The 25,455-nt window shown below is 47.6% G+C and overlaps 1 protein-coding gene across 6 annotated transcripts in view; it reads right to left on the bottom strand.

Moving 5' to 3' along the window:
* The window catches only part of MAN2A2 (mannosidase alpha class 2A member 2), a 56,765-nt gene that overhangs the window by 19,759 nt on the left and 11,551 nt on the right, over window positions 1-25,455 (bottom strand). For all 6 annotated transcript variants that reach the window (XM_029575798.1, XM_029575800.1, XM_029575797.1 and 3 more), the window contains 12 exons: window positions 25,064-25,235; window positions 23,810-23,937; window positions 16,177-16,350; window positions 14,508-14,694; window positions 13,132-13,309; window positions 12,317-12,519; window positions 5,451-5,633; window positions 3,952-4,066; window positions 3,061-3,128; window positions 1,942-2,107; window positions 649-885; window positions 429-551 (listed from right to left, as the gene is read on the bottom strand). In XM_029575798.1, the coding sequence (XP_029431658.1) occupies window positions 429-551; window positions 649-885; window positions 1,942-2,107; window positions 3,061-3,128; window positions 3,952-4,066; window positions 5,451-5,633; window positions 12,317-12,519; window positions 13,132-13,309; window positions 14,508-14,694; window positions 16,177-16,350; window positions 23,810-23,937; window positions 25,064-25,235 (1,934 nt within the window). The remainder of the gene's footprint in view (window positions 1-428; window positions 552-648; window positions 886-1,941; window positions 2,108-3,060; window positions 3,129-3,951; window positions 4,067-5,450; window positions 5,634-12,316; window positions 12,520-13,131; window positions 13,310-14,507; window positions 14,695-16,176; window positions 16,351-23,809; window positions 23,938-25,063; window positions 25,236-25,455) is intronic.

The following is a 25,455-nucleotide window of genomic DNA, read 5'->3' as shown; positions in this document are numbered from 1 at the left end:
AAAGGAAAGGTACTTTAGTTAACTGTATCACTTTTACCAGTGAGGAAACTTTCCTTCGTGGGAGATTTGTTCTGTGGACATATTCTGCAGTTTGCTTTAATAAGTTACAAAAGGCACTTTCACTATCAGCAAGCAATTTGCTGACCAGGCCTGAATGCTGCCTCGACTCGTACACAAAGACCCAAAATACCTGCAGTCTTTGCCAAGGTTATCAAACATTGCTAAAGTTAATAACAATGCTGCTCACTTTAACGGCTTGAAATTTGCTACCGTACAAACAGCAATTGTTAAGTACACGTATTGTCTGTCTTAACAATGGAGTGGCCTTGGTTCCTGAAAACCAGGGATCAAACTGGTCTCAGTTTACACTTTGCAAGGGGATATCCCTTCTGCTGAAAGGACCCTGGTCCCAAATGAGACGCTCTTACCTTGGCAACTCCGTCAGGCAGGAAGAGATAAGCTCCACTCTTATCCTTGGAGGTCCGTGTTCCATAGATTAGAAATTCCATGTTGACCTTCTGTTCTTGTTCCTCACCTGCTCGTTTCACACTCTGAAATAAATGCGTGTTCAGTGAAGCACAGGAAGTACGGCAGGAGTAAAACAGCTACTCTGCAATGGCGCCATGACATGCTCATAGCCTCGCTCACCTTCATGAGTCCTGTGACGCCCGAGAACCAGACCTGCATGTACTGATTCTCCAGGTAAAAATCATCTGTGCTGGACTCAAAGATTTTGACAGGGAATGTGTCATATTTCTTCACTGCCAAGTCTCGTCCATGCAGGTAGATTTGGACATTGGATTTAAGCGTGGTGTGACTGTCAAACGACTTCAAGAGCTGGAAGACACTAAGCCCCAGAGCAGGCAGGTGAGCGATGAAGGACACCTGGAAAGTGAGAGAGAGAAAGAGAGAGAGAGGACCTGAACCTTAAAATATAATCCCGTAAATGAAGCTGGATTACGGCTATAATTTGCTGTTATTATAAACATACAAAAAAAATCAGAGCCTAGCCTACAAGGTTCTTGCAAATAGAACTCCACAAGTGAACACATGACTTCACCTGCAGTGACCCAGTCTTCTCCCTGAATCCTTAGACTCCCCATGCAGATTTGCACAGGGCTAGCTCTTGACAGTGGTTACCTGGAGGTGGCAATATAATGTAGACCTACATTTTCAAAAGGTGCACAGCTGAGAGCAGCCCGGTGATGTAATTGCCAGTTCAGGTTTTCTGCTTCCTGGGCCAGCTAGGGAGGCAGCATTCCCATCTCCTTGAAAAGGAGGGAGTTACGGGTCACTGCGGAATGGCGATACCTAGCGGCCAGACTGAGGGTCCGTGACTGCAGGGTTCCAGAGGGGGGCACCGGTAAATGACCCTGGCCATGGACTGTTGCTGCGATGGATAAGCTAGGTGAGCAGGGGGTAGGAGGGGGAGAAATATAAAAATAGGAGAAACCCCCCCCCCCCGCCTGGGTACTTGCAAATAAAGGCTCATAATGCCAAACCCCAAAGGAGCAGGAGGAAACTGCTGGCCCCCCTAAAAGAAGTATGCAGTTGTACATCTAAGGTGTGTCATATCACACCGGAAAAGTGCAGTGATTTTTCAAAAGATCAGTAAACGTGCAACTTTTAGCTCATCAGATGCTTATATGTAAAACATTCACTTCAAAGAACATATGCGCATGCATTAGCATATTTTATACATCTAAAAGACATATATCCAAATATTTAGCCATGAAATGTTTTTTTGGGAGCCGCAGAAAAGCATTAGGCTATTCAACAGACATTTATATTAATAAAAAAAATACAATTAAAAGATCTATCCAGTAATTCTGAGTTCATTAGAGCAGACCATGCTCGTCTCCTGGAGACTCAGGACCCTCAAGTTAGATCTGAAAAGTGCAACCGATAAGCTGAGAAAGGAAGAGCATCCCCACTTCCTACCTGGTACACACTGGCAGTCATGTCAGTGGCAGACTGCCAAACGCCACTGAGCTGGACTGCTAATGGCTGCCCCTCTTCTGTCAAAACCCGCACCCACGCAGTATTCACCAGCAGAGACACCACACAGAGACGCTTTTGCTCCACAGGATTATACACCACCACGTACCTAGAGCGAGGCAACAAGACCACAGCTGAGTGATGCCATGTGGACGGAACAGACATCAGACTGAGGGGGAAAGACGAGCTTCACTAGGTTCTTTAGAGAGGAGTTTGCACAAGGACGCGTGCAATCACCAGTCAGAAGGCAGAGCCTTGTGCGGCCTGCTACTGTTTATAACCCAAACCCAGGGTCTCCTGTCACTCAAAGGCAGCAGAGGAGATATGCCTGGAGCCAGGAACGGGGAGATGCTGCTGGCCACCTGTAGCAGGGGGGGGGGGGGTGACCAAGGAAGGGTTCACCTCTAAGATAAACTGTCTCTTCCAGTGAGAGAAGTCACCATAGCAACTGAAAATTAAGGTCGAGTTTCCTACGGAAAACAAAGAGGCAATTTTTAACTAAAAAAAAAATTCCTACATCTCTTATCGCATGGGACTGTGGAAAACCTTCTTCCAGCCCTACAAGAGCAGGGACACTTCATGCCACATAGCGCAGCTGCAGCGGAAGCCTCAATAGGAAGAAAGGAAGCAGAAAATCCCAAAAGTGAGCACTGCCTGCAAAGGCCAGTGTGCATGTAGCCCAGACGGCCAGCAGAGCTCAAACCAAACTGCTGTTCCACGCTACACTCAAATGGCTCGGTGATAAGGGGGAAAACAAAAAAGGAATTCTTGCACTGCATTGGAAAAGCCATGAAATAATCTCTAAAAAGTTGAAAGAGAATCAGACAAATTAACACAGGTGAAAGTCCAGTGCACAGAGAGAGGAAACAGCGGAACGGCCCCCCCGCAGCGCACGTTTCTTCCCTGATCTCATGAAGTCAGCGTGAAGGCAGGCCCAGCTACGTGCTCAGCTGGGTCCACGAGACCCAGTGGGCCCATCTGTTTGCTCACGGACATGGGCGAGCAGACGCCGCAGGCTTGAGCTCAGCCTGGATCTCGTGTGGCAGAAGCGTACGTTCTTACCTGGGAAATGAGTCAAGCTTGATCACAGTTTTTTCCGGCAGGGAGTCCTGATTTAAGCGGGTGTCATCCTGTAAAACAAAGGGAGGGCCATATCAGCTAACAGGACTTCTTTATAAAAAAAAATCTACTTTCTTTCTTTAATACCTGTGCAGTTAAAAGTCAAGGACTGGTAGCAATAAACTAAAAAAAAAAAAGCATCTTCCTCACCCCCAGACCTCAATAGGGTTCGCACAATTCAGTAATGTGAGGACCACAACACTTTTCTGCTTAAATTGCTGAAGAGGTTAATTTAGGATTCTGTGGAAATTTTGCTAAATTTTCTGCCTATGAAGAGATATTGAACACCCTACAGCATGTATTTAGCAGAGTTACAGCATCTGCTGGAGGGGAGGCATAACCCAGCAGTCTGGACTGATCCTGGTACATACAGGGAAAAGCTTACAGGTGCCCGGAGAGCAGGAGAGTAAATGGATGCCAAACTGGTCAATCCCAGATCACAGGGATGAGCCAAAGTCCTGCCGCCATTCCACAATCACCTCTTAGGGATGTAATCGTATTTCTTTTTTTTAATTTTAAAGTGGCTTTTTCCCTAGGACTTTGCTAGCTACGCAGAGAGACCAGCTTGATGAACTAACAGGAAGGACCATGAAGAAACGCTCTTCCAGTGATCATCTTCTGTGTGCGGAATGCAGCCAGAATACCCCGGATTACGGATCTAGGAAATAAAGCTATCCAAGCTCGAAAGCTCCTCGGAGCTCGGATAAGGTTAAACATTTCAAATCTTTGCCCCACTACCGAAAGGGCCATGCCTACTCAATCTCACACTAAAGCAGGAGCAACTAAGTAAAAGGGGTGAAAACGGAGAATGTGAACAGGAAGAGCGGCAATTACCATGCTGAGAAATGGAAGCGACTGGTCGTAGTGGTAGGTCTCCTTGTCTTCAAGCACGAGGTAGTGAGCTGCATTGATGGTGACATGTTTTAAGTTCAGCAGGGAATGCAGCAACCTGCAGAGAGCAGTAGCGAGACATAGACAAGCAAAAATGAAAGACTGAAGTGAGTTGAAATGTGAAGCTACAAATGGCCAGTTTGTAACTAATTTTTCTATTATTATTTATATAATGAAATAAGTGCCCATAGTGCTGTACAAGATAACTCATGTGGTTTAATAACCCTGAGCACACCACTTTATAAATCTACATCTCACAACAGGGAGATCAAAGGACTGGTTCATCAAGGGTTTTCTCCCATTTGTCTCTTCCTCAGCCACAGCGCTGAGCATTGTCAAATAGGGGGCTGGGGTTCGATTCGACTACTCAGGCTAGAGATGCTGTGAAGGTAGTATTCAGATTGTCTGCAGGAGGAAGTCTTGGCCATCGCACAACAGTGACACCCGGTGGTCAGATTTGGAGCACACCATGTACTGGGTTCTGGAAGGAGCCACCATCTGTGGCCTTTGGCCAAAGACTCACTGCAATGGTTTGGGGCAGGGGGAAACTCTGGGTAGTTGCATAGGAAGGGCTCATGGCATCTTACCCTGATGGAGGCTGGTTCTGACTGAGCTGAAAGTCCAAAAGGAGCAGGAGGAAAGTACCAGCTCCCCCAAAAAACACAACTTGTTGCAAGTCAGACAGTGAGTGGTTGACAAGAGAATCACGCCAGGGTTTCTAGGTTCACAGCTCTGTATTAAACTCCACTAGATTTTGCCCTTATCAACTTCTACTACATGTTACCCAATGAATCACAGTCCCAATCCTGGAGGGATCATCCTTTCCTGGCATGAGACAGAACTCAGTATCCATGTTTACTCCGTTGTGAATTTCTCATACAATCTCAGACCTGGGCTTGAGTGACCCACAGTTCACACAAACACAACAGACCGTGCAATATAAAGAGCAACCGTCCATCCGTTCTGCCCAGATATTCTGCATCCCAGCTGCCAGCCATGGAAGTTTGAGCATTTGTGGGACATCGCTCCTTATCAAAGTCACTTTTTATCATCTTCCTCATAGGTTCTCTACCATCATAGATAGAAAAACCCACAACAGTCCTCCCTCCACCCAAGTCTTACCATCAAACTTTGTAATAATCAAAATAGCTCTCAACACTAGTTAGTCTGCTGCCTAAATATTCAGCTACCTCAGTCCTTTTCTGCATGGTATCTGACCACTATCAACCTTGCAGCATCAACCCAGTTGGTTTTTAGGAAGTTGTAACCTATTGGTTCCAATCCAGCTGTTCTCTGGTCTGCGGTGTGACTAAGTCTCATTCTGAAATCACTCTCGCAATCTGGTAAACAAATGGTCACCTGTAACCTGCTGTACATTTAAACACCACTAAACCAAGGTAGGATGCCTTAGTCTAATCTGCTTCATTCCCCATGCAACTTACCTTACACCATAATCAACCACAACTGCCTCTTTAGCCGTGCCAGTGATTGCATCATGATGCTGAAACAACCCCAGGTTGCGGCGGGCATCCGTTAACAGGGCATAATCCGAAAGGGGATATTTGTTGTCCATGCCAGCACGGCGGGCATGATTAAGAGCCAGGCTGTACAGGATCTCTGCCCCTCTGTAATAAAAGCAACCATGATTCCATAAAGACAGTCACACTTTGTACCTTAATTATTTGAGCCCTGAATATTCTCCATTTCCCAACCCAAAGTCCCATTCCCCCACCTCCCACCGTGTAGGAACCACCTCCCAAGCCCAACGTTCAATATCTGGCTCATCTCCGATCCATGATTTGCTTTACCTGGATCACCACTATTTACAACACTCTGTCCCTCAGAATGGTTTGTATACAAACACTCCTCTGCTCTCAGGGTCCATAATCACACTCATTCCAAATATTCATTTGGACCAATTTCTCACTTGCATCCTCTCCTTACCTTATCCTCTTTTATACAAATCCCACTTTTACACACGCACTGGCATGTCATGTACCCTATGGCCACAGTACTAAACATTTCTTTCCATATATATGACCATATGAGAACTCTCTTCATGCCAACATATCCTCATCTTGAACTCCAGCTCTAATGTGTATCATCAGAGCGAGAGTCAGTTCTAGCAGACATATTGAATGTGTGTAGAACTTCAGCTGTGCTGCTCAAGAAACATTGCCAGTGGGGAGATCTGACACCCCTACAAAAAGGGACTCATGATGCCGAAACCACAGGCACCTGGTAAGAAACTCAGAGAGCAGAGAGGTGGGAAAAGGAAAGATACTAATGCTGGGGCAACAATGGTGGGTTGGGCTAGGATGAAAAGAAACAGATCCAACTGTCATGATGCTGAGATAAGAAGATGCTGGTAAACAAATTCTCTATACAAGCAGCTAATGTACAGGTAGAGAACTGAAGGAGTTCCGACAGCGACTGTCAGGTCATTTGTCCCTCCTTCTTGTTATTCTGTCTTTACTTTGCATACCAATACATGCTTGTGATTTTTCTAATGTTTGGGTACTTGCCAGATACATATGACTTGAATTGGCCACAGTTGGAAACAGATTGCTGGGCTTGATGGACCCTTGGTCTGACCCAGTATGGCATATAGGAAAATTGGTTCTTACCTACTAATTTTCGGACCTGTAGTACCACAGATCAGTCCAGGCTCCTGGGTTTTGCCTCCCCTTCAGCAGATGGAGACATAGAAAGTTTTACTGACGAAGTGCCACCTGCAGTCCCTCAGTATTGAACTGTACCCAAGCCAGATACAGAAACAAAAGGAACAGCTTAATTAACCAATCTCCCCCGAAGAAGAAACCTGAGAACGCAAACTGCACCCCCACAAACCCTGTGTAGTATCAACAAAAAACCTGTGCCATTCTTCAGAAAAATCACAAAAAGCAATCGAGCAGACTCTCCAATTCCCCCTTTCTTCCTGTGGGCGGGAACTCTGGACTGATCTGTGGTACTACAGGAATGAAAATTAGGAGGTAAGAACCAATTTTCCTTTCCCTGTATGTACCCAGATCAGCCAGGACTCCTAGGATGTACCAAAGCGTCCCTAAACAGGGAAGAGTCCCGCTCGAATTACACTTTCACCAAAGCCCATGGCCTCCGGGGCCAAACGGTAATGCCAATTGTGCAAGGATTTCCAAGTAGCTGCTCTACAGATCTCCTGTGGCGAAACTTGCTGACACTTGGCCCAGGAGGCCGCCTGAGAAAGAGTAGAACGTGCCCGTAGCCCCTCTGGAACAGGGCGACCTTGACAGATATACGCAGAGCTAACAGCCTCCTTCAACCACCTCACTACTGTGGCGGCTCTCGATGTCTTATGACCCTTTTTGACACCACTCCACAACATGAAGAGATGATCCAATAAGTGGAAGCTGTTCATGATCTTCAGGAACTGCAACAAACATACTTCACGTCCAACCATCTTAACTCTTTTGCCTGAGGCGCGCCGTAGGATCCAAATTTGGGAAGGATGGAAGTTCCACTGATTGATTTAAGTGGAAAGACGATACCACCTTAGGCAGAAAAAATGGGACCATTCACAAGGACACTTCCGCATCAGAAATTCTCAAAAAAGAGCTCCCTACATGATAAGGCCTGAAGCTCGGAGATCCGACGAGCCGGACAAATTGCCACCAAGACCACCACTTTTAAAGTGAGATCCTTCATAGTAGTTCACTTCAGAGGTTCAAAAGGAGGCGCACACATGCTCTTAAGCACCACATTAAGGTTCCCGAACTGGAGGGGCAAATGTTTCGCTCCCTGAAAAAAATGCATGTCTGGATGTGCCACCAGAGATGCTCCTCGAATCTTACCACGAAGACAGCCTAAAGCTCCACCTGAACCCTGAGGGAATTAAAGGATAAACCTTTAACCAAACCCTCCTGTAGAAAGGCCACAACTTCTACCATCAAGGCTCACCTAGGATCGACATTCTGCCCCGTACACCACGACTCAAAAACTCTCCATTCTCTTACAAACGCCAGGGAAGTGGAAGTCTTTCTAGACTGTAAGAGGGTAGCGATGACCCCTTCCGAATAACCTTTTTTCCTCAATCCCTGCCTCTCAAAAGCCAAGCCGCTAGACAAAAGCGATCTGCCTGATCCAAACAAACGGGTCCCTGATGCAGCAGACTGGGCAGATGAGCTAGCCGTAACGGACCATCTACTGCTAGGTTGACCAAGTCCACAAATGACAGATGCCTCGGCCACTCTGGGGCAACGAGAATCACTTTGCCTGGATGGATCTCTATGCGATGCAAGATCTTGCCAACCAACTGCCAAGGTGGAAACACATACAGAAGGACACCTGTCTGCCAAGGCAGACTAAGGCATCTACTCCCCTTTCTTTTCATTGACTGAAGAACCGCGGGACTTTGGCATTTAGAGAAGTCGCCATCAGATTCACACACGGTGTGCCCCACCTGCAGTGGATGAGGCATATTGCCTCCTCAAACAGCTCCCATTCTCCTGGGTGCAGCTGATATTGGCTCAGAAAATCCACTTGTATGTTGTCCGTGCCCACTATGTGGAAGGCCACTAACTGCTCCAGGTGCTGTTCCGCCCAGCCAATCAAATCCCAGGGTTCCTGGGCCACTGCCAGGCTTTTGGTGCCCCCCTATCGACTGATGTAGGCTACCGTTGGCGCATTGTCCGACAAGACCCTCACCGACTCCCCCCTTACCAGGGGCAGAAAAGCCTGTAGGGACAAATGTACGGCTCTCGTCTCCAAACGACTGATGGACCATGAGGCTTCCTCCGCCAACCACCTGCCTTGCACAGAGTGGTTCTGACACACTGCTCCCCAACCGGAAAGACTGACATCAGTGGTGAAGATCATCCAGGTCGGGATCTCCAAGTCCACATCTCACTTCAACTTGTCCAGCCGGAGCCACCAAGAAAGACTGGACCGAGCAAACGCCATAAGTGGAAGAGGAAACTGAAACTGTTCTGGCAACAGTCCCAGCGGGATAGTAAAGCCAACTGCCGAGGCCTCGTATGAGCAAATGCCCATGGAACCAACTCCAAAGAGGAAGCCAGAGACCCAAGAACTTACAAGTAATCCCAGATCCTCAGTACTTGCATCTGCAATAATGTGCGAACTTGAGCTTGCAAATCTGGTCTTCGGTGAGGAAAACCCTCCCCACCTTGGTATCGAAACACGCCCTCAGGAATTCCAAATTCTTGGAAAGAACAAGATGACTCTTGGCCAGATTGACTATCGAATCTAGTGAGTGCAAGTGGTTGAGAACTACATCCACTGCCTTCCAAAAAAGAATCTCCAACTTTGCCCGAATCAGACAGTCGTCCAGATAAGGGTGCACTAGGACGCCATCCCTCCGGAGAGCTGCCTCCACTACGACATCACCTTGGTAAAAGTCCTGGGCGCCGTCGCCAGACCGAAAGGCAGGGCACAAAATTGAAAATGCTCCTCTAGAATCATGAATCTCAGAAATCTTTGATGATCGGGCCGGATTCCTATGTGCAAGTAGGCCTCGGTCAAATCCAGAGGCGCCAGGTACTCCCTTTTGTGAACCGAGGCGATCACCGAACGCAGGGTTTCCATCTGAAAAAGAGGAACTTTTAGAGCTACGTTTACCTTCTTCAAATCTAGGATTGGACAGAACAAGCCCTCTTTCTTGGGGTTTATAAAATAAATGGAATAATGGCCCATCCCCTGCTCTCTCAGGGGAACAGGCAGAATGGCTCCAAGCTTGCGAAGACAACCTATGGTTTCTCACACCGCCAACCTCTTTTCTCGATAAGTACACGGGGAGACAAGGAAGCGATCTCTTAACAGTCGAGCAAATTCTAAAGCGTAACCTTGACTTATCACATTTAAGACCCACTGGTCGGAAGTGATCATGGTCCACTCATCATAGAACAGAGCCAACCAGCCCCCTATAACTGGAACTGAGGAGTGAACCAACCTCGCTTCATTGTGCGGATTTGGCTCCACCCCTGCCGAGGGAAGAGGCATCTCTGCCTGTCCTACGCCCCCGCAAGGACTGGTTCCACGACGGCTGCCTAGTCAAGGACTGTCTCTGAGAACTTCCTGACACTCTAAGTGGCCGAAACCGCCGATTCCCTCTGAAGCAGGAATGGGGAGGAAAAGAGCTTTTTGCTTTCAGCTTATCCTCTGGCAATTTATGGAACTTATTCTCACCGAGAAACTTAATCATCTTCTCCAAGTCTTTACCGAAGAGCAACTTTCCCTTAAAGGGCAGAGCTTCCAACTGGGAATCATCAGCCGACCAGTTCCTCAACCAGAGGATTCTTCGAGCCGAGACCGCCGACACCATAGTCCTGGAGGAGGTCCTGATGAGATCATACAATATGCCACCATGGCTTCCAGACGGCTTGTCTCATCTCTGATTCAGACAAGGACCTGTCAGCCTGTAATTGCTGCACCTAGCATAGATCGACTCTCAACATAAAACTGCTAAACATAGCAGCTTGAACACCAAGGGCCGACACCTCAAAAATCTTTTTGAGGTGGACCTCCAGCTTCCTATCTTGAAGGTCTTTCAAAGCTGCAGAACCGGCCACAGGAATAGTTGTCTTCTTAGTAACCGCCAAAACCAAAGCATCCACTTTCGGAACCTTCAGAAGCTCAAGCACATCCTCTGGCAAAGGATATAACCTATCCATGGCACTACTGTCTTTCAGGCCTGTTTCGGGACTATCCCACTCCCTAAACAGCAAGGTCCTAACCAACTTGTGGAAAGGAAAAGATCTCATGGGACCCCAAAGGCCAACCATGACCGGATCAATGCTCCCATTTCCTCCTCCTCTCACGGGACCTATATACCCAGTTCTTGCAGAACAGCAGGTAAAAGGGGAGCCAACTCCTCCTTGTGGAACAATCATACCACCTTGGGATCATCACCATCAACGGCTGGGATATTTGACAACCCTTGATCCACCAACGGGGGTCCTGCGTATGCAGATCATCCACCCCTAAATCCTCTCAGAAGCTTTCCGCTGCAGGCGTCCGTGTCGGCGTCCCTGGGATGCGCCTGATCCTTGTGGCCCCCATAGTCCCTGAGGGCTTAGGCCTCTTCACAGGTCTGACTGAAGTCGCCTGATCAGCCTTGCGCCGCATGGGACTTCCTGGCTTTGTGCAAAAGCAGCACAAAATCTGATGAAAAAGTAGAAGAGGCATCGGAATCGCCCTGGGGTTCCTCCTCAGTGCCTGAAGGGGCCCCTCCAGCATCTAGACCACCCCCGGAGGTCCCTGCCATCAGAGAAAGAGAAGGCGGGAAATCTCCCTCCCCCTCTGCAGCCCACGCAGCAAACCTGAAACTGGTTAATATGGCCACTGTTCCCGCGCTCAACGGGAAGGGATCGGTGATGGCTGCCGCACCAGCAAGAGCCTCCTGGGCTCACAGCGCTAGACCTGCGTAATCTCTGCAATGCTCCCCGAAAAGCCCTCCCCCACCGGAGAGGCACCGGGAGCATTTTCTGTCACATGCTAGCCGCGCACATACATCCCCACACACTGTACAGGCCGCGCCACGCAGCACGACGATCGGTGTCGGAAGGCAGGAACCGAGCCGAAAGAGGAAGGGGGGAATAAATAGAGAACTGCCGAAATGTTAAAACCGCCGAGCCAGGGTAAAGCTGTGCTGTCCCACAGCAATTACTCACCCACTTCTTCTCCTGATGTTCCTGCAAATTACATTTTTTTTTAAACAAAACTAAACTTTAATACACAAGAAAGAAGCACTTCCCTTTAGAAGAATGGCTGCAGGCTCAGGCTGTTCCTCAGGATGATGGAACTGGGACCCCCAGTTGTCGGCCCTGTCCTGGACTGAGCAATAAAGGGTCCCCGACCCCCCTGCTTGTCTGCCTCACGAACTAGGGGGGGGGGGTGACTCCACCAGGATCCAACAACCCACTGGGAGGCAATCACTCCTGATCTCTGTAGACCTTCTTATTAGTCTTCCCTTTTTTTTTTGTTAAATTCGGACTGCAGGCTTTGCACCTCCACCGTCTGCTGGAGACAGAGAAATACTGAGGGAATGCGGGTGGTACCTCATTTTAAATGGCATTGTCAGTAAAACTTTCTCTATCTCAACCTGCTGGAGGGGAGGCAATATGCAGAGGTCTGAACTGATCTGGGTACGTACAGGGAACATCTGTTCTTATGCTTCTAACCTGACTGATTACCATGTCTGCTTATCTGTAAACATGGGGATAAGCACCGTGAGAAGCCTTCACTAAATATCCTGTGGTTAAATTATCTCAAGCCCCAATACTTCAGCGTGTAAGGCTGGTAGTGTCCCTCTCACCTGAGGTGCGACTCCAGCACTCTGTCCAGGCTCTTGTAGAAGGGTCGGGAGGTGTAGTAGCCAGTCCAGTAGTGATCTTCACGGTCAGCGTAAGAAAAGAAATCCCCACTCAACACAGGAAAGTCAGGTGGCTTCACGCCTGGCGTAATCCCCAGCTTCTTGTACAGCGAGTCAAAGTAATCGGAGAGCGTGCCGAACTGAGCCTGCAGGACAAAGACGTGGAGAGCCCAGCTCTCAAAAGGCTTGCTACCATCTTGCGCTTAAAGGAATAATCTCTTAAAATCAGAATCCAGTGCATGGAGTGAGAAGAATACAATACAGAGGACCTTTCTTTTCTAGCTTGCGATTTTTCATGCACGCTATAACACAAATGAGGACATTTTATTATTTTCAAACCAGTCACCACATTCTAATAAAAATAAATTAAAAAACAAACAGGGATGAAGGACAAAGATAGATGGAAAGGTTAGCAAGAGCTTTCTGGAAAGGGAAAGGCAGGAGAAAGCCCTTGGCATGGTGCCATGCATGAGTTGGGTTTTCAAACCTGTGAGCCGAGATGGGATTTTTGTGAAAACAGAATATTTCTAAAGTGCTTTCAATTTAAAGAGCATTTTCAACTCAAATATCGGGAGGAGGGATGTTTCTTTACTAAAAGATAGTAAAACAAAAACTATTCATCAACTTAAAGACCGAGACGCTAAGGGTAGATTTTGGATAACACATCCTCTTCTTGATCTCTCTGCGCCTAGAGATCTGGGGGACCCCCATTCACGCCACAGCCGTTGAAAGACCCCCCCGACACACCTGTTCCCTACCTTAACGTGTAGTTCTGGGTGAGAGTTCATGTAATCAAAGAGCTTTTGGTAGTTTAAGAACTGAGCATCCCATTCCTGCAGCTTGTCGTAACGGAAGTCATCTCCTAAAGGAACCAGCAACACGTTGCTGCGGTATAGCTTGGATTTCTTTCGGTACTGATCCAACAGGAGGTTTGCCCTGTAGAGATAAAAGGGTTTTATAGAACTGAAGACATGGGGGGCTGGGTCAGAATAAGGCTTTACAGTATTTGTAACTGCATAGTGGGTGGACTTTTATCCACCAGTCTCATTCAGGGTCTGGCTACCTGTAACTAAGTAACCTAATGCCAGCCTGCATCATTCAGAGGGCAATTCCCAAAGCTGGTTATGCGGGCGAATAGAGATTTACGCAAGCATCAATTGGCCATCTGAAAATATGACTAAAAGCATACACATTACTGCACAATGTACGTGCTTCCAGCTGCGTAAAGAGGTGACGTTCCTGGGGTTATGTTTCATTTTGGAAAGGGCAATAATGCGGGTTAAGTGGGGAAAGTACCCACACCAAAAAAAAGCAGACACAAATGTCTGCAGGAACTTTATCTGTGCAGAAATGTTCAAAGCGAAAGTAGGTGCATTATCTTCTCTTTTGGTGCAAAGTCTGCAGGTAAGAGAGAGACCAGAGCGATGCTGGGCTGCAGAGAGAGAGAGAGGAGTAAGCAGAGTACTGAGCTCGGTTCTGGAACCCATATTTCAAAAAGGACAGAGGCAGGATAGAAGCGGTCCCGAGAAAGGCAATCAAAATGGTACAGGGGCTGCACCAGAAGATATATAAGTTGAGACTGAAGGACCTGACCCTGTCGGAGAGGTGCTCAGACCTTCAAATACCTGAAAGTTATTAATGATGCACAAATACCATCACTATCTGCTAGAAAGGAATCAGCAGAACTAGGGGTCATGATATGAAGCTTCAGCTTGGTAGATCCAGGAACGACGTCAGAATATTTTTCATGGAAAGCGTGGTGGATGTCTGGAATGCCCTCCTGGAGGAGGTGGTAAAGACACCCAAAACAGCGATGGAATTAAAAAAAACTGTAGAATAAAAACACAGAGGATCCCTAGTGGCAAGACGATGGAAATGAAGAACTAGATTAACTTGAGGTAAATTTTCTGCATGGGGTAACCGGCATGGAGCAGCAATTACAAACCTAATCAGAAGGCATGGCGCTAACCTAGATTCCCAGTTACGACCCTGAACACCTTGTTGGGCAGACTGGATGGGCCGTTTTGGTCTTCATGTCTAATGTTACTGCATAACCTGCAGACTCTGTCCCGATGCAGAGTATGAAAGTCGACCCCTATACTGACCACCAGCAATGTTTAGCCCCGTTACTGACCTTTCGGCTACGTTGGCATCGGTGATCGCCCTGGGTGGAACCTTCCACGGACAGTTGATTCTCCCTCCAGGCAGGCGTCTGAAATCAAACTGACAGCAGATTTTGGGGTCAGGGCCACAGGTGTGGGGCACATCGTAACTGTAGAAGGGCATCATGTGGCAGAAGATGTCCGTACTGGAGTCTGAATCTGAGAAAGGACAGAAAATCCACAGCAGGAAAAAATGAGGAAACGATGAGTTCATGCACTCGGAAATTTCAAAACCACTGAAAATGCAAATCCAACTCTAACCCAACCCTTCCATTGTGAAGCATGTGGGGCTCAGGTCCACTGAAGTGCAAGTCTCAGAATCAAAGAATTATCCTGCCCTGCTCATTAACATTCAAATTTCTTCTGGGGAAATAATCACACCTGGACACCAAGGTGCAAACTCTGAAGGTGGTTCTTTCCCCACGGGGTTTGCACCATAGTCAAAGCTGAAGAGTACACGAGTACTTTTGCTTTGATTATTGCCCAATACAAAATTACCCTGAGATTTGCATCTGCTTTCTCTGCAGGTAATTTGGCACAAAATGCTGCATATAATTTGGTATAATCCCCTACCCCCGGGGCTGCCTCTGCAGTCTGTGGGTAATGGTATGCGTGATGCTGAACACGCATGCTTTCACCCACAGTCGGGCTGGGCAATTTTCACAATGCCAACGTCTGCAGGTGCGCAGTTTTCTTCATCCTTCTATATGCTCCTCCCTCTGATACTTGATCCACCTTCTCATTAACCAAAGAACTGAAGGACTTCCCCTTTGGCCAGAGGACCATTCGAAGAGGTCCATGACAACCCTTCACAGGGTGGCTAGGGAGAGCCGCTCGAGTATATCCAGGATCTGCCAGAAGTCGGAGGACACAGACTAGCCAGCCTCTGCAGCACATCCTGGAAACCCCAAAGAGCACTGACTGCCTCTCTCACAAATTCTAAGCAACAGCCTCAAAATCAATCATTTCCTCCTCTCCCCAACTTCCCTGGACTGCCTGGCCCGCCCCAGCTCACTTCTGTCCTTATTCAGTGGGGCTCTAGCTGACCCCACAGCTTCATCTCTTCCTCCAAGGAGCAGATGAACATGGGATGCAAAGCTCAAATTATGCCTTATCACACAGCATGACCTTGGGGAAGTCACTTTATCACACTGTACGTGATGTTACTCTGCTTAACACATTCAGATCCAGACATTCTGTTGGGCCATTCACTCCAGCAGCACTACTTTGTACAAGGTGTTTGGAAAAAAATAAAATGGTACTATAAAACGCAAATTATAATGGTAAATTTCGTGCAGCCTGACCAGGAATCCACATCAGAACAAATTGGCTTAAAAAGCAGGTGGTCTCTAACCAAAACATCCTCACTCTACACAGGTCAAAGGGCAGCAAATTATTTTTCGTGATGGTTTGACCATGCATCTTCTGATCCGACTGGCTAAAACGAGATACAGTGTTTAGCTAAAGGTGGGTAATTCCATTTGCTCAACAGGAAGCAGTGGATGGCAGGGGTGCTGTCACGTACCATGCAGGGGTCAAACCCAGGGCCTGCCATTACCCTCTATAACACACACTTTGTGACCAAAGTCCTTATAATAGCTCCCAGCTCTCTCATCTCCCTCACACTGGGCAGGACCCTACCCCATGTTTGTCTCCACATGAACTCCAGGTTCTGGGTGGCAGCAAAGTGCTTTTTGATGGAGTAGTGAACTCTCTGGATCAGCATGCTGGTCAGGTTGGATCGCTTCAGCAGGTAGGGCATGGTGGAGCTGTGTCCAAAGGGGTCCACTGCCCAGCCCGACCGTGGAGTTACACCTGGAAGGAGAACACACGTGCACCCCACACTCGGCAGTCAGTGAAGGCTCAGGAACACGCACTCTCTGCAGATTATCAAATATGAACCATCAACTTCTCTCATTTTAGAACAATTGCTTCTTCAATTTCAGAACCTTTATGCATGGAGAACTAAATTACCGGGATGGCTAAACTATTTAGATAGATTTAGATATGTCAATACAAGAAAGTTGGTTCTTACCTGCTAATTTTCATTCCTGGAATACCCCAGATCAGTCCAGATGCATGGGTTTTGCCTCCCTACCAGCAGTTGTAAAGCTTTACTGATACTGATATTTAACATAGTGTGCCACCTGCAGTCCCTCAGTATAACCTGTACCAAGCCAAGATGAGATACAAACAAACCTACTTCACCCCTCCCCAAAATGGAGGAGGAAAACGGAGCCACTTGGGAAGCTGCCCAAGCATTAGAGTACCGTCCGCTGACCGATTTACCCAGTCCGTAAACTACAGGCAATGTAGCCACTCCAGAACTACAAGGATTAGTCTCTCCGGGTGCGTCTTGAAACATGTTAGCACCTTTCCTATTAATGGCCAAGGAGGAAAGATGCACTGAAGAATCCCACATGGCCATGGGAAAACCATAACACTGAGTCCTTCAAATCTGACCTCCCACCCACTACTGACAAAGCAGGATGCTTTGGCGTTCTACTTTGATGCTACCAAGCCAAGCTGCGACGCATGCCCTACATGGAGCCAATGAGCGCCATCCCTATTTTGCCAGTTTCCATTCTCTGGGGTTCCGCTTCAGATGACTTAGAAAGTCCACTGAAACATTGTGCAGCTGACTACAAGAAACGCCTCTAGCACCCCCAAATATGATGATTCCGCCTAGCAGAAAGACTCCTGAGAGACCATGAGATCCCTGACTCCACCTTGCTGGATAATCTAAGTTCTCGTCATTACAGTGTCCAATGGTTTCATCAACATTCATTCGCGCAACTGCAGAAGAATGGAAAGCAATGCATTTATGAACCACCCTCGTCTCCAAATGATTGACAGACCACAACGCCTCCTCTGTGGAAATCCAATCCCGTACCTCTTTTTCCTGGCAAATTGCTTCTCAGCCTTATAGACTGACTGAGGTGCTTCAAAATGCCCTCTCTAGGATCTCCAAATCTACACCCAGCTTCCAATTCATCTGAGAAAACTATCAGGAAAGATTGGGTCTGGATTTCTCCTGTAGTGGGAACTGCCGTTGGGACTCCTCTGCTCCTCTCCCCCCCGAAGAGAGTCATATGTGCGAATGCCCAGAAAAAGGAAAATTAGTTTCTTACCTGATAATTTTCGTTCCTGTAGTACCAAGGATCAGTCCAGACACCTGGGTTGTGACTCCGCACCAGCAGATGGAGACAGAGCAAAACTTGTCGGGCATCCCTACATATAGTAAGGCGCCACCCACAGCTCGTCAGTCTTCTTGTACTCGCCGCTGGCCCTGGTCCTGATTCCTCCTGTCCAGCGGGGGTGAGTGAACCGGGCTCCCCGGTGTCACCCCCGACGCTGCTGCCAGTCCTGGCCGGGTTTTCAACCCCAGCAGCGGCCTCAACCAGAGGGGGATGGTCCCCTCAGGACCTTGCAACCCCCCTGGGAGGCTTCCAGGACTCGGGCTTCCGCGGCTTACTGCAGATTTCTTTCTTCTTCACTTCTTCTTTTTATTATTTTTATTTATTTATTTATTTATCAAAATCCCCTGACTAGCTAACTAACCAGGATCAATCGAGACTGTGGGTGGACCTGCCCCATCTGCTGGAGACAGAGAAAGACTGACGAGCTGTGGGTGGCGCCTTACTATATGTAGGGATGCCCGACAAGTTTTGCTCTGTCTCCATCTGCTGGTGCGGAGTCACAACCCAGGTGTCTGGACTGATCCTGGTACGTACAGGGAACTAGTTCTAGTGTAGATGCAACAGAACCCAGGACCTGCAAATAGTCCCAGATATTAAGCACTGAAAACCGCCTTAACCAGCGGACCTGTGACTGTCAGTTCAGGACCCTGCGCCCCCAAGATAACATTTTTGCAGAGTCTGGTATTGAAGCAGACTCCTAGATACACCAGTAACTAGGTCGGAACTAATCTGTTCTTTGCCAGATTCACCAGCTAATGCAGGGTCTGTCACATCGGCAGGTCGTGTTGAACTGACTGCTGACATAGGTTCTTTGACTTAGCACAAATTAGTCAGTCAACTAGACAATGATACATTAATAAAGCTTCCTTTCATATTGCTGTGACCACTACCACCATCACCCTGGTGAACGTCTGAGGTGCCGTTGCCAACCCAAGTGAGGGCACACACAAAAAAAAAAATACCGTCACCTAATGGGAAAAAGTAGATATACTTCTATGGGATCCAGAGATGCCAGGAGCTCACATTTTGTGGACGGTCGCAATCACCGACAGTAGGGACACCTTCGAACACATAGCCCTCTCCAAGTCGCAAACACCTTCTCTAGAATGTTCCTGTAGGCACTTCCCTCCTTTGTGATCATGAAATAGATGGAATACCAGCTCACGCTCCCCTCCTCCAGAAACACTGGGACAATTGTCTCCAGGTGTTGTGGACAATTTAGCACTGGAGCGAACTGCCTTTCTTGAGGCGAGGAAGGTGCACAAAAAGCACAAGTAGACATCACAGACTAGATGAGCAAATTCCAAGTCATAGCTGTCTCTTAGGACCGTGAGGACCCTCTGGTCTGATGTTATCTAAGTCCACACATTGCAAACGAGGGCCAATCATCCCCCTATGACCTCTGAAGAAGTGTGGATCTGGCGCACTGCCTTGCACACCTTTACTCCCTTCAGCATCAGTACTGAAGGGGACACGGCTACACTTATGCGATTCCAGGAAGGACCTCTGCCCGACAGACACCTGCCTCTGAGCGGACAGTCCCCTGCCTGGCCAGACTCCTTTAGAAAGTCGTCTTATTCCTCTTGGGCTCAACTTAGGATAACGGACCCACTGAAGTGCTTCACCAGCTGTTCCAGGTGCATGCCAAACAAAGGCCTGCCTTTAAAGGGAAAAAAAACTATCAAGCTGCACTTTGGACCATAAGCAACTGCAGCAAGTCATACAAAGCATCCACAATATAGGAAACGGCAGCCTCCAAACGCTCTGCTTGCTTGGAGGAAAGAAAGGCTTACGCCTTCTTTACCTGCAGAACACCCAGCATGAGAAATTACTGCCCCCAGCCGCCTGTGTGCCCAAGGTCAAGACTTCAAAAAACTTCCATCGTCCTGGGGGTGCCAACCCTCTATGAAGTGCAGGCCGCAACTCCACGAACCCCCTTGTTGAAGGGCACTGGGTATCTTTGAGAGCCATGTTTTCTTCACATTGAAACAGACACCAAGAACTCCACTTGCAACCCTTTAAAACCTTGTCAAGCAAGGGATATAAGAACACTGTAGCTCTCTCCCCTCCCTATGTGATCAGAGTAACCCGTTCCACAGAGACCAAGCCATAAACAGCCCTATGGAATGGGAACTCGATGAGATTGTAAGTCCCCCCACACTAACAAAAGGCCATTCGCCCCTCCTGACCAGCTAAATCATTTCAGAATAAGCCCTTTGGTCTTACGGGTTGCCCTGTCTTCCTGAGGGGGGCCTAAACCCCATCAACATCCCCAGCAAAAAACCTCAGAGAGCCTTTATTGAAAGTTGTCCTCTGAGCCAAACACCCCTGCAAAAAGCAGGCCATTTTTCCTCTGGGGTCAGGAAGGTACCCACGGAGGGCCAGAAACCGTCCCACGGGGGTTCCTATCAAAGAAAGCCCTAATGGAATTGGCATTATGAAACAGGAAATAGTCTGAACATAAGCAGACCCATTTCCCGAGCACTTTTAGAGGCCTTTGGGAGACCACTGCAGATGATCAACCCTTCTTCCCTTGAGAACCCCTGCATTGCGGGAAAGAAAGCCAAAATGGCCGCTGTTCCTACGCTGAGGGGAAAGCCTGAGCTGTGATGGAGCTTGACTTCATCACGCTGGCAGCAGCACTAACAAGTCCCCACGCAGCACCGAGGCGTTAAAGACGCACTCTGTCTCCCCATGCCTCGGCGCGTTTCCCGCACTCAGCACCAGCAGCCACCGTGATGAGTCCCCAGAATGACAACCACCGCCAAGACCTGCTCCTCCACCTTTGGCATGCTTCCTGTGCTCCGAGAGTCGCAGGGTTGAGCCTCAAAACCAGCCATTACTGCCGGGAACACTGCGGCACTCAGTCAAGGAAATCGTGGCCTCCCTCTGGGCTCTTACTATTCCGCCCCAAGGCACTCAAGCCCCAGCTGTGATCCCAGGCCATCCTTCCTGGTCGCCGCAGCACAAGCCATGCAGGTCTCTTTCTGCTGTTGTCTCTTTTTTTTTTTTTTTGGAAAAGAGACAGACCCATGAACAGTACCAACCAGCAAGCCCACAAATAAAACAATATACTTTCCTTCTGCGGGCCCGACTGAGTCCAAAGGAGGACGGGAGGTCCACAGGGAAGACAAGGTAGCTGGACCACTGGCTTTCAGTCCCCAAACCTAATCTGGACGGAGTCACCTCAGGGTCCCCAACCCCCTGCTCTACCAAGGGTATGGTCCTGTCAGGCACCCAAACTTCTGGGAGCAATCTGGTCTTCAATCTTCTTTTTTTTTGTAACTGAATTCGCCAGACTGCAGGTTTTTCACCTCTACCATCTGCCTGAGAGAAAGAAATAGAGGGGCTGCAGGTGGCATTCTAGGTTAAGTAGCAGTGTCAGTAAAGCTTTTCTTCTCTGTCTCCATCTGCTGGTAGGGAGGCCAAACCCTTGCGTCTGGACTGGGTTTTTTTTTGCTTTCTTAACCACTGTACAGGATCCTCAAACATGCATTCTTCACAGGTCTGTCTACATACTAACAGGAAAAGGGAGCAGTACAGTGGGACAGCATCACTGAAACGAAGAGGACCGCACAGATTAATGATCACCAGAAAGTTTTATAAACACTAAATGTGGCAAATCATTGGACATCCTCATGGAGGGTTACGTTAATGCTGCAGAGATATATATAAGAGACATTTCTAGACATGCAGATAAAGTGCAGCATCCTCGTGGTACGAGAGTGGTGAAACTAAGTATCTGGGAAGTTTTATATTTCTAGGCTGAGGCTGATTCATTGCAACCTAGTCCTAGACGACGATGGCAGATAAAACGGCTTTATGTACCTAAGTTGCTTTAAAAATCAAGCCCCGAGTGTCTTCTTTCCTATTTCTTGTTCTCCATTCTCACCGGGTCAGTGGCATTCTTAAAAATGGTTTATTTTTTATGTTTTGAGTTGTGAATAATGTGTATTTGTACCATATGGATGAGTTACAATAAAGATTCTTGGAAAAAAAACATTCAACAATGCTGTATACTTTTTACAACCCAAAGCATGGGAGTGCGGAGAGAGGGGAATATTCAGTGTGATGTAACTTCCTACAGTCAAAGAGTTAGCATTTCCAGGCCTCTGTTCTGGGATTTCTTCAATCTCTGGCCTAGAATTAGATTTTAATAAGCCACTCAGCATAACCCAGGTCATTAATTCAAACTTAGTTTTAGATATTTAGACAAATTTGATATACTGCTTTACATACACTTTCTCACAGCAGTGTACAAGACAAAAAAAAATATTGAACTATATTGGCGGAACATGTTTCCAAAAAATACAAACCAGAAGTAGACACACACACAGCAGACTAAAAAAAAAAGAGTGCTTATAACAGGAAGGTCAAACAAGGTCAAATCACTGAAAAACCACGGCAGTGATAAAACTGAGATTGGATAATACCTATTTTGAGAATTCATCAAGCTAGACTAGAGCAGAAGACTAAAACACAGCCCCCTGCCCCCCCTACAAAAAGCTGTGTGGAGTGTTTTGTGATCTGCTCTAGCCCAATTTTAAAAATTCTTGTAATAAAAGGCACTAGCCATTTCAAGATTTTTTCAAAAAGCAGTATGGTTGCCAAATGTATTCACTTCGATCCGTAGAAGTAAAGTTGTAGATACTTTTTTATTAGACTACCCATATATTTTGTGACTAGATGGTAAATATTTAAACTCGAATATCCGCCTTTTGTTGCCCTCAAGGATTACAATTTTAAAAAGGTATAGAATATATACAGACATACAAATACAATATTACGATTCCAACTTAATGAATTCTCCACCCTTTCCCCAACTCATACAGGCTTCAAGGCAGAGACCTTCTGCAACACAACCCAGTGCATTGATACTGCTCAAGTTTCAAAAGCCTGCTCCCACAGCCATGCCTTGACTCTTCCGGAAGCACGGAGAGCTATTCACTTTTGAATGTCATGGGGAAGCTTACTCCACAAGACTGGCACCACATCTCTAAAAGCTGAACGGCATGCTACATCCAAGTGAACAACTGAAGGAGGAGGAGGGATTTGTTAACAGACTGGAACTGGACAGCAAGTGTGCCACTTATATAGGAAGGGTCCTTCAGTTTCACCCATAAATTCCAGGATTTTTCCCAAAAGTGACAATCGGTTTAAACCAATTTTCACCCTAATTTTAGGCCGATTAAAGAGCAGCTCTAGAGCTGCGGATGCAGCATCTCACGGCCTCCAGCGACTGCAGAAGCCAGGGTGGGCCAAAGCACCTGCAGTGTTTTAAGTTCCACCCCCACCAGCAAAAGTACTCGCCCTCCAGTGTGCTGATGTGGTGTTTCAAGCCCCTCTCCTCCTCACCCCCTTCCCAAGCAGCCAAACTGCCTGGTGCTGCCATTACAGCATTTGAAGTGGGCTACGCCCACCAGAAGCACTTCCTGGTAGGCCCCCTGACCCCAAACTGAGGAAGAGCGCGGGACTGTCAGTAAGGAAAAAGGAGAAACCTGGAGCCACCATTAGTAAGGATGAATGATGTTGCAATCGGGGGAGGGGGGGGAGAGAAAGGGACATGCTAGGCAGGGGATGGGGGTAGAGACAGATAAGCTGCTGAGAGGCAGAGTCTGCTTAATATTGTTTTACTGTCCTGGCTTCTGTCCACCAACATAAACTCCCACATTTACCCAGAAAAAAACTGAGTCCCATTTTTCCATTGGTTTTCTCCCATTTTTGTTCTTGTCATAATAAACCCTGATAAATTTCTGGGAAAATTTAAAAATAAAAACCAAAACCGAGCATCCCTGTATATAGGGCAGCCTAATTTAAGGCATCTATAGAACTCTTATTAGTATCTTGAATTGCATTCTCGATTTTGAGAGCTGTGCTCTCTTCCTTCCCAACCCTGACCCGACGACAGCTCCTAAAATCTACTCACAAATCTATTATGTTAATCCAGTAAAAAAAAAAAAAGGGTATCACAGCTTGTCTGGGGACCTTTCTTTCTAAGCTACATTGTCTTATTTTCCAAAAGAAGCAGCACAGACACACACAAGGAAATGACAGACATAAGTTACTTTTCTTACCTATGTTCTTCTCCAGCCACTGATGCCCTTCAATCAACTGATCAATCATAGCAAAATAGTGTGAGTTGGCTTCATCAGGCATCACCCAGCCACCAGTTGCCATCTCCAGCTGACCATTCCCAACTAACCTTTACATTGCATACAGAAAGAGAATCGGTAAAAACCACACCCCAAAAATATATCCAGCACCTGAAAATGAAATCGAATCATAATATTGGAATTGTACTAAATGCAGTGCAGGGTGCAAGCCTGGATTTAGGTACAGGCAACTGCCCAGGGCACCAAATGACCAGGTCAAAGAGGAAGCTGCTTCTGCTCGCTTCAGGGCCAAGTGCTGGCACAGCTGCAAAGGAACGCCGCCATGGCGCTTTGCCTACGGGTGCCAAAATCTTAAACTTGGCCCAGACTGCCTGTGCGGCAACTTTTGGGCATCGTTCATCGAATCTTCAGAAAGCAGCAGACCAGAGCGAAAAACAATGTTTAAAATGCAGACCTTTGTATTCTGAAAATGCAGCGATGCCCGCAGGCAGTAAGAACCTGCAGACCCATTGGCAGACAAGAAGGAAATATGAGCTGGCAGTGAAAGCACCGAGAAAGTCAGGGAGCTAAGGAAATCAAATTCCCTCCCCTGCTGACCAAGTCATGGGGGAGCAGAATTTTCCTGGGTAAGCCGGCCAGGCTGAAAACCGTGCCCCTCGCTATCTGGTTCACGGTAAGCGCGGCCTTCCGTAGGATGCGTGCTTTAGCCAGATTGAGGGGGGGGAGGGCGATTTTAAGCGGAGTTGGAAAATAAGGTGTGGACGATTGGATTTTCAAATCTGGGCACATTTTATTTTCCAGTTAAAAAGTGCCCACAGAAAAAAACAGGTGCAAAATCCAGAGGTCCTTTCTTACCTGTGGGCAATTTTCAAAGGGAAAGAACCCATGCACGTTCCCTTCAAAAAATCGGTTACAAGGTTCGCAGGTACAAAGCGCACCTGTGGATTCTGCACCTAGGCGGACCTAATAATAAGGGGAGACGCTGAAATCTAACCCCCCCTTACAATTATGTCTGTGCTTACTCAATGTAAATATGCTTCAAGTGTTCTATCTCCCGCTGGCGCCGTGGACGCTTTTTACATCCGATCAGAGGCGCGCTGCGAGGACATTCACGGACGTGTTAATCACTGGACCATGCAGAATGGCAGAGCCCAGGGAACAGCCGGGCACGCAGAGCGTCTGCACACGGCTGGGGGACGAGCACCAGAGACCCACCTGCGCACCGCCGCCCGCTTCTGCGAGTTAATATTATCCCACCACTTGGAGAAAAAGGAGATCTCTGACCAGATGAACCTTCTCCGTGGGTCCTCCTGCAGCTTCACCACCATATTATTCAGGATGTGCTGGGTTTGGTCGTAGTAATACTTATCAAAGGTCTTGATCCATCCTAAAAGGAGAGAAAGCATGGAAATGACGCAGAGCTGGTGGCGCGACTAACCCCCCCCCTCCTGGAGTCGTGCGTCCTTCCTCTGTCCAGGAGCCTGTGCGCTCGCACGCTAGCAGCACAGCATAAACAACCTTGAAACCCAACCCATTCCTTGAGGGACAGCCCTGCGCATCAGGGAGAATGTACTGATGCATTTCTGTGTTTGAGGGAAAATTGTCCA

The sequence above is a fragment of the Rhinatrema bivittatum genome, chromosome 13 (assembly GCF_901001135.1).
Source record: "Rhinatrema bivittatum chromosome 13, aRhiBiv1.1, whole genome shotgun sequence".
Lineage (NCBI taxonomy): Eukaryota > Metazoa > Chordata > Amphibia > Gymnophiona > Rhinatrematidae > Rhinatrema > Rhinatrema bivittatum.
The sequence above is the reverse complement of the archived record's forward strand: the minus strand, read 5'-3'. Positions and strand labels throughout refer to the sequence as shown.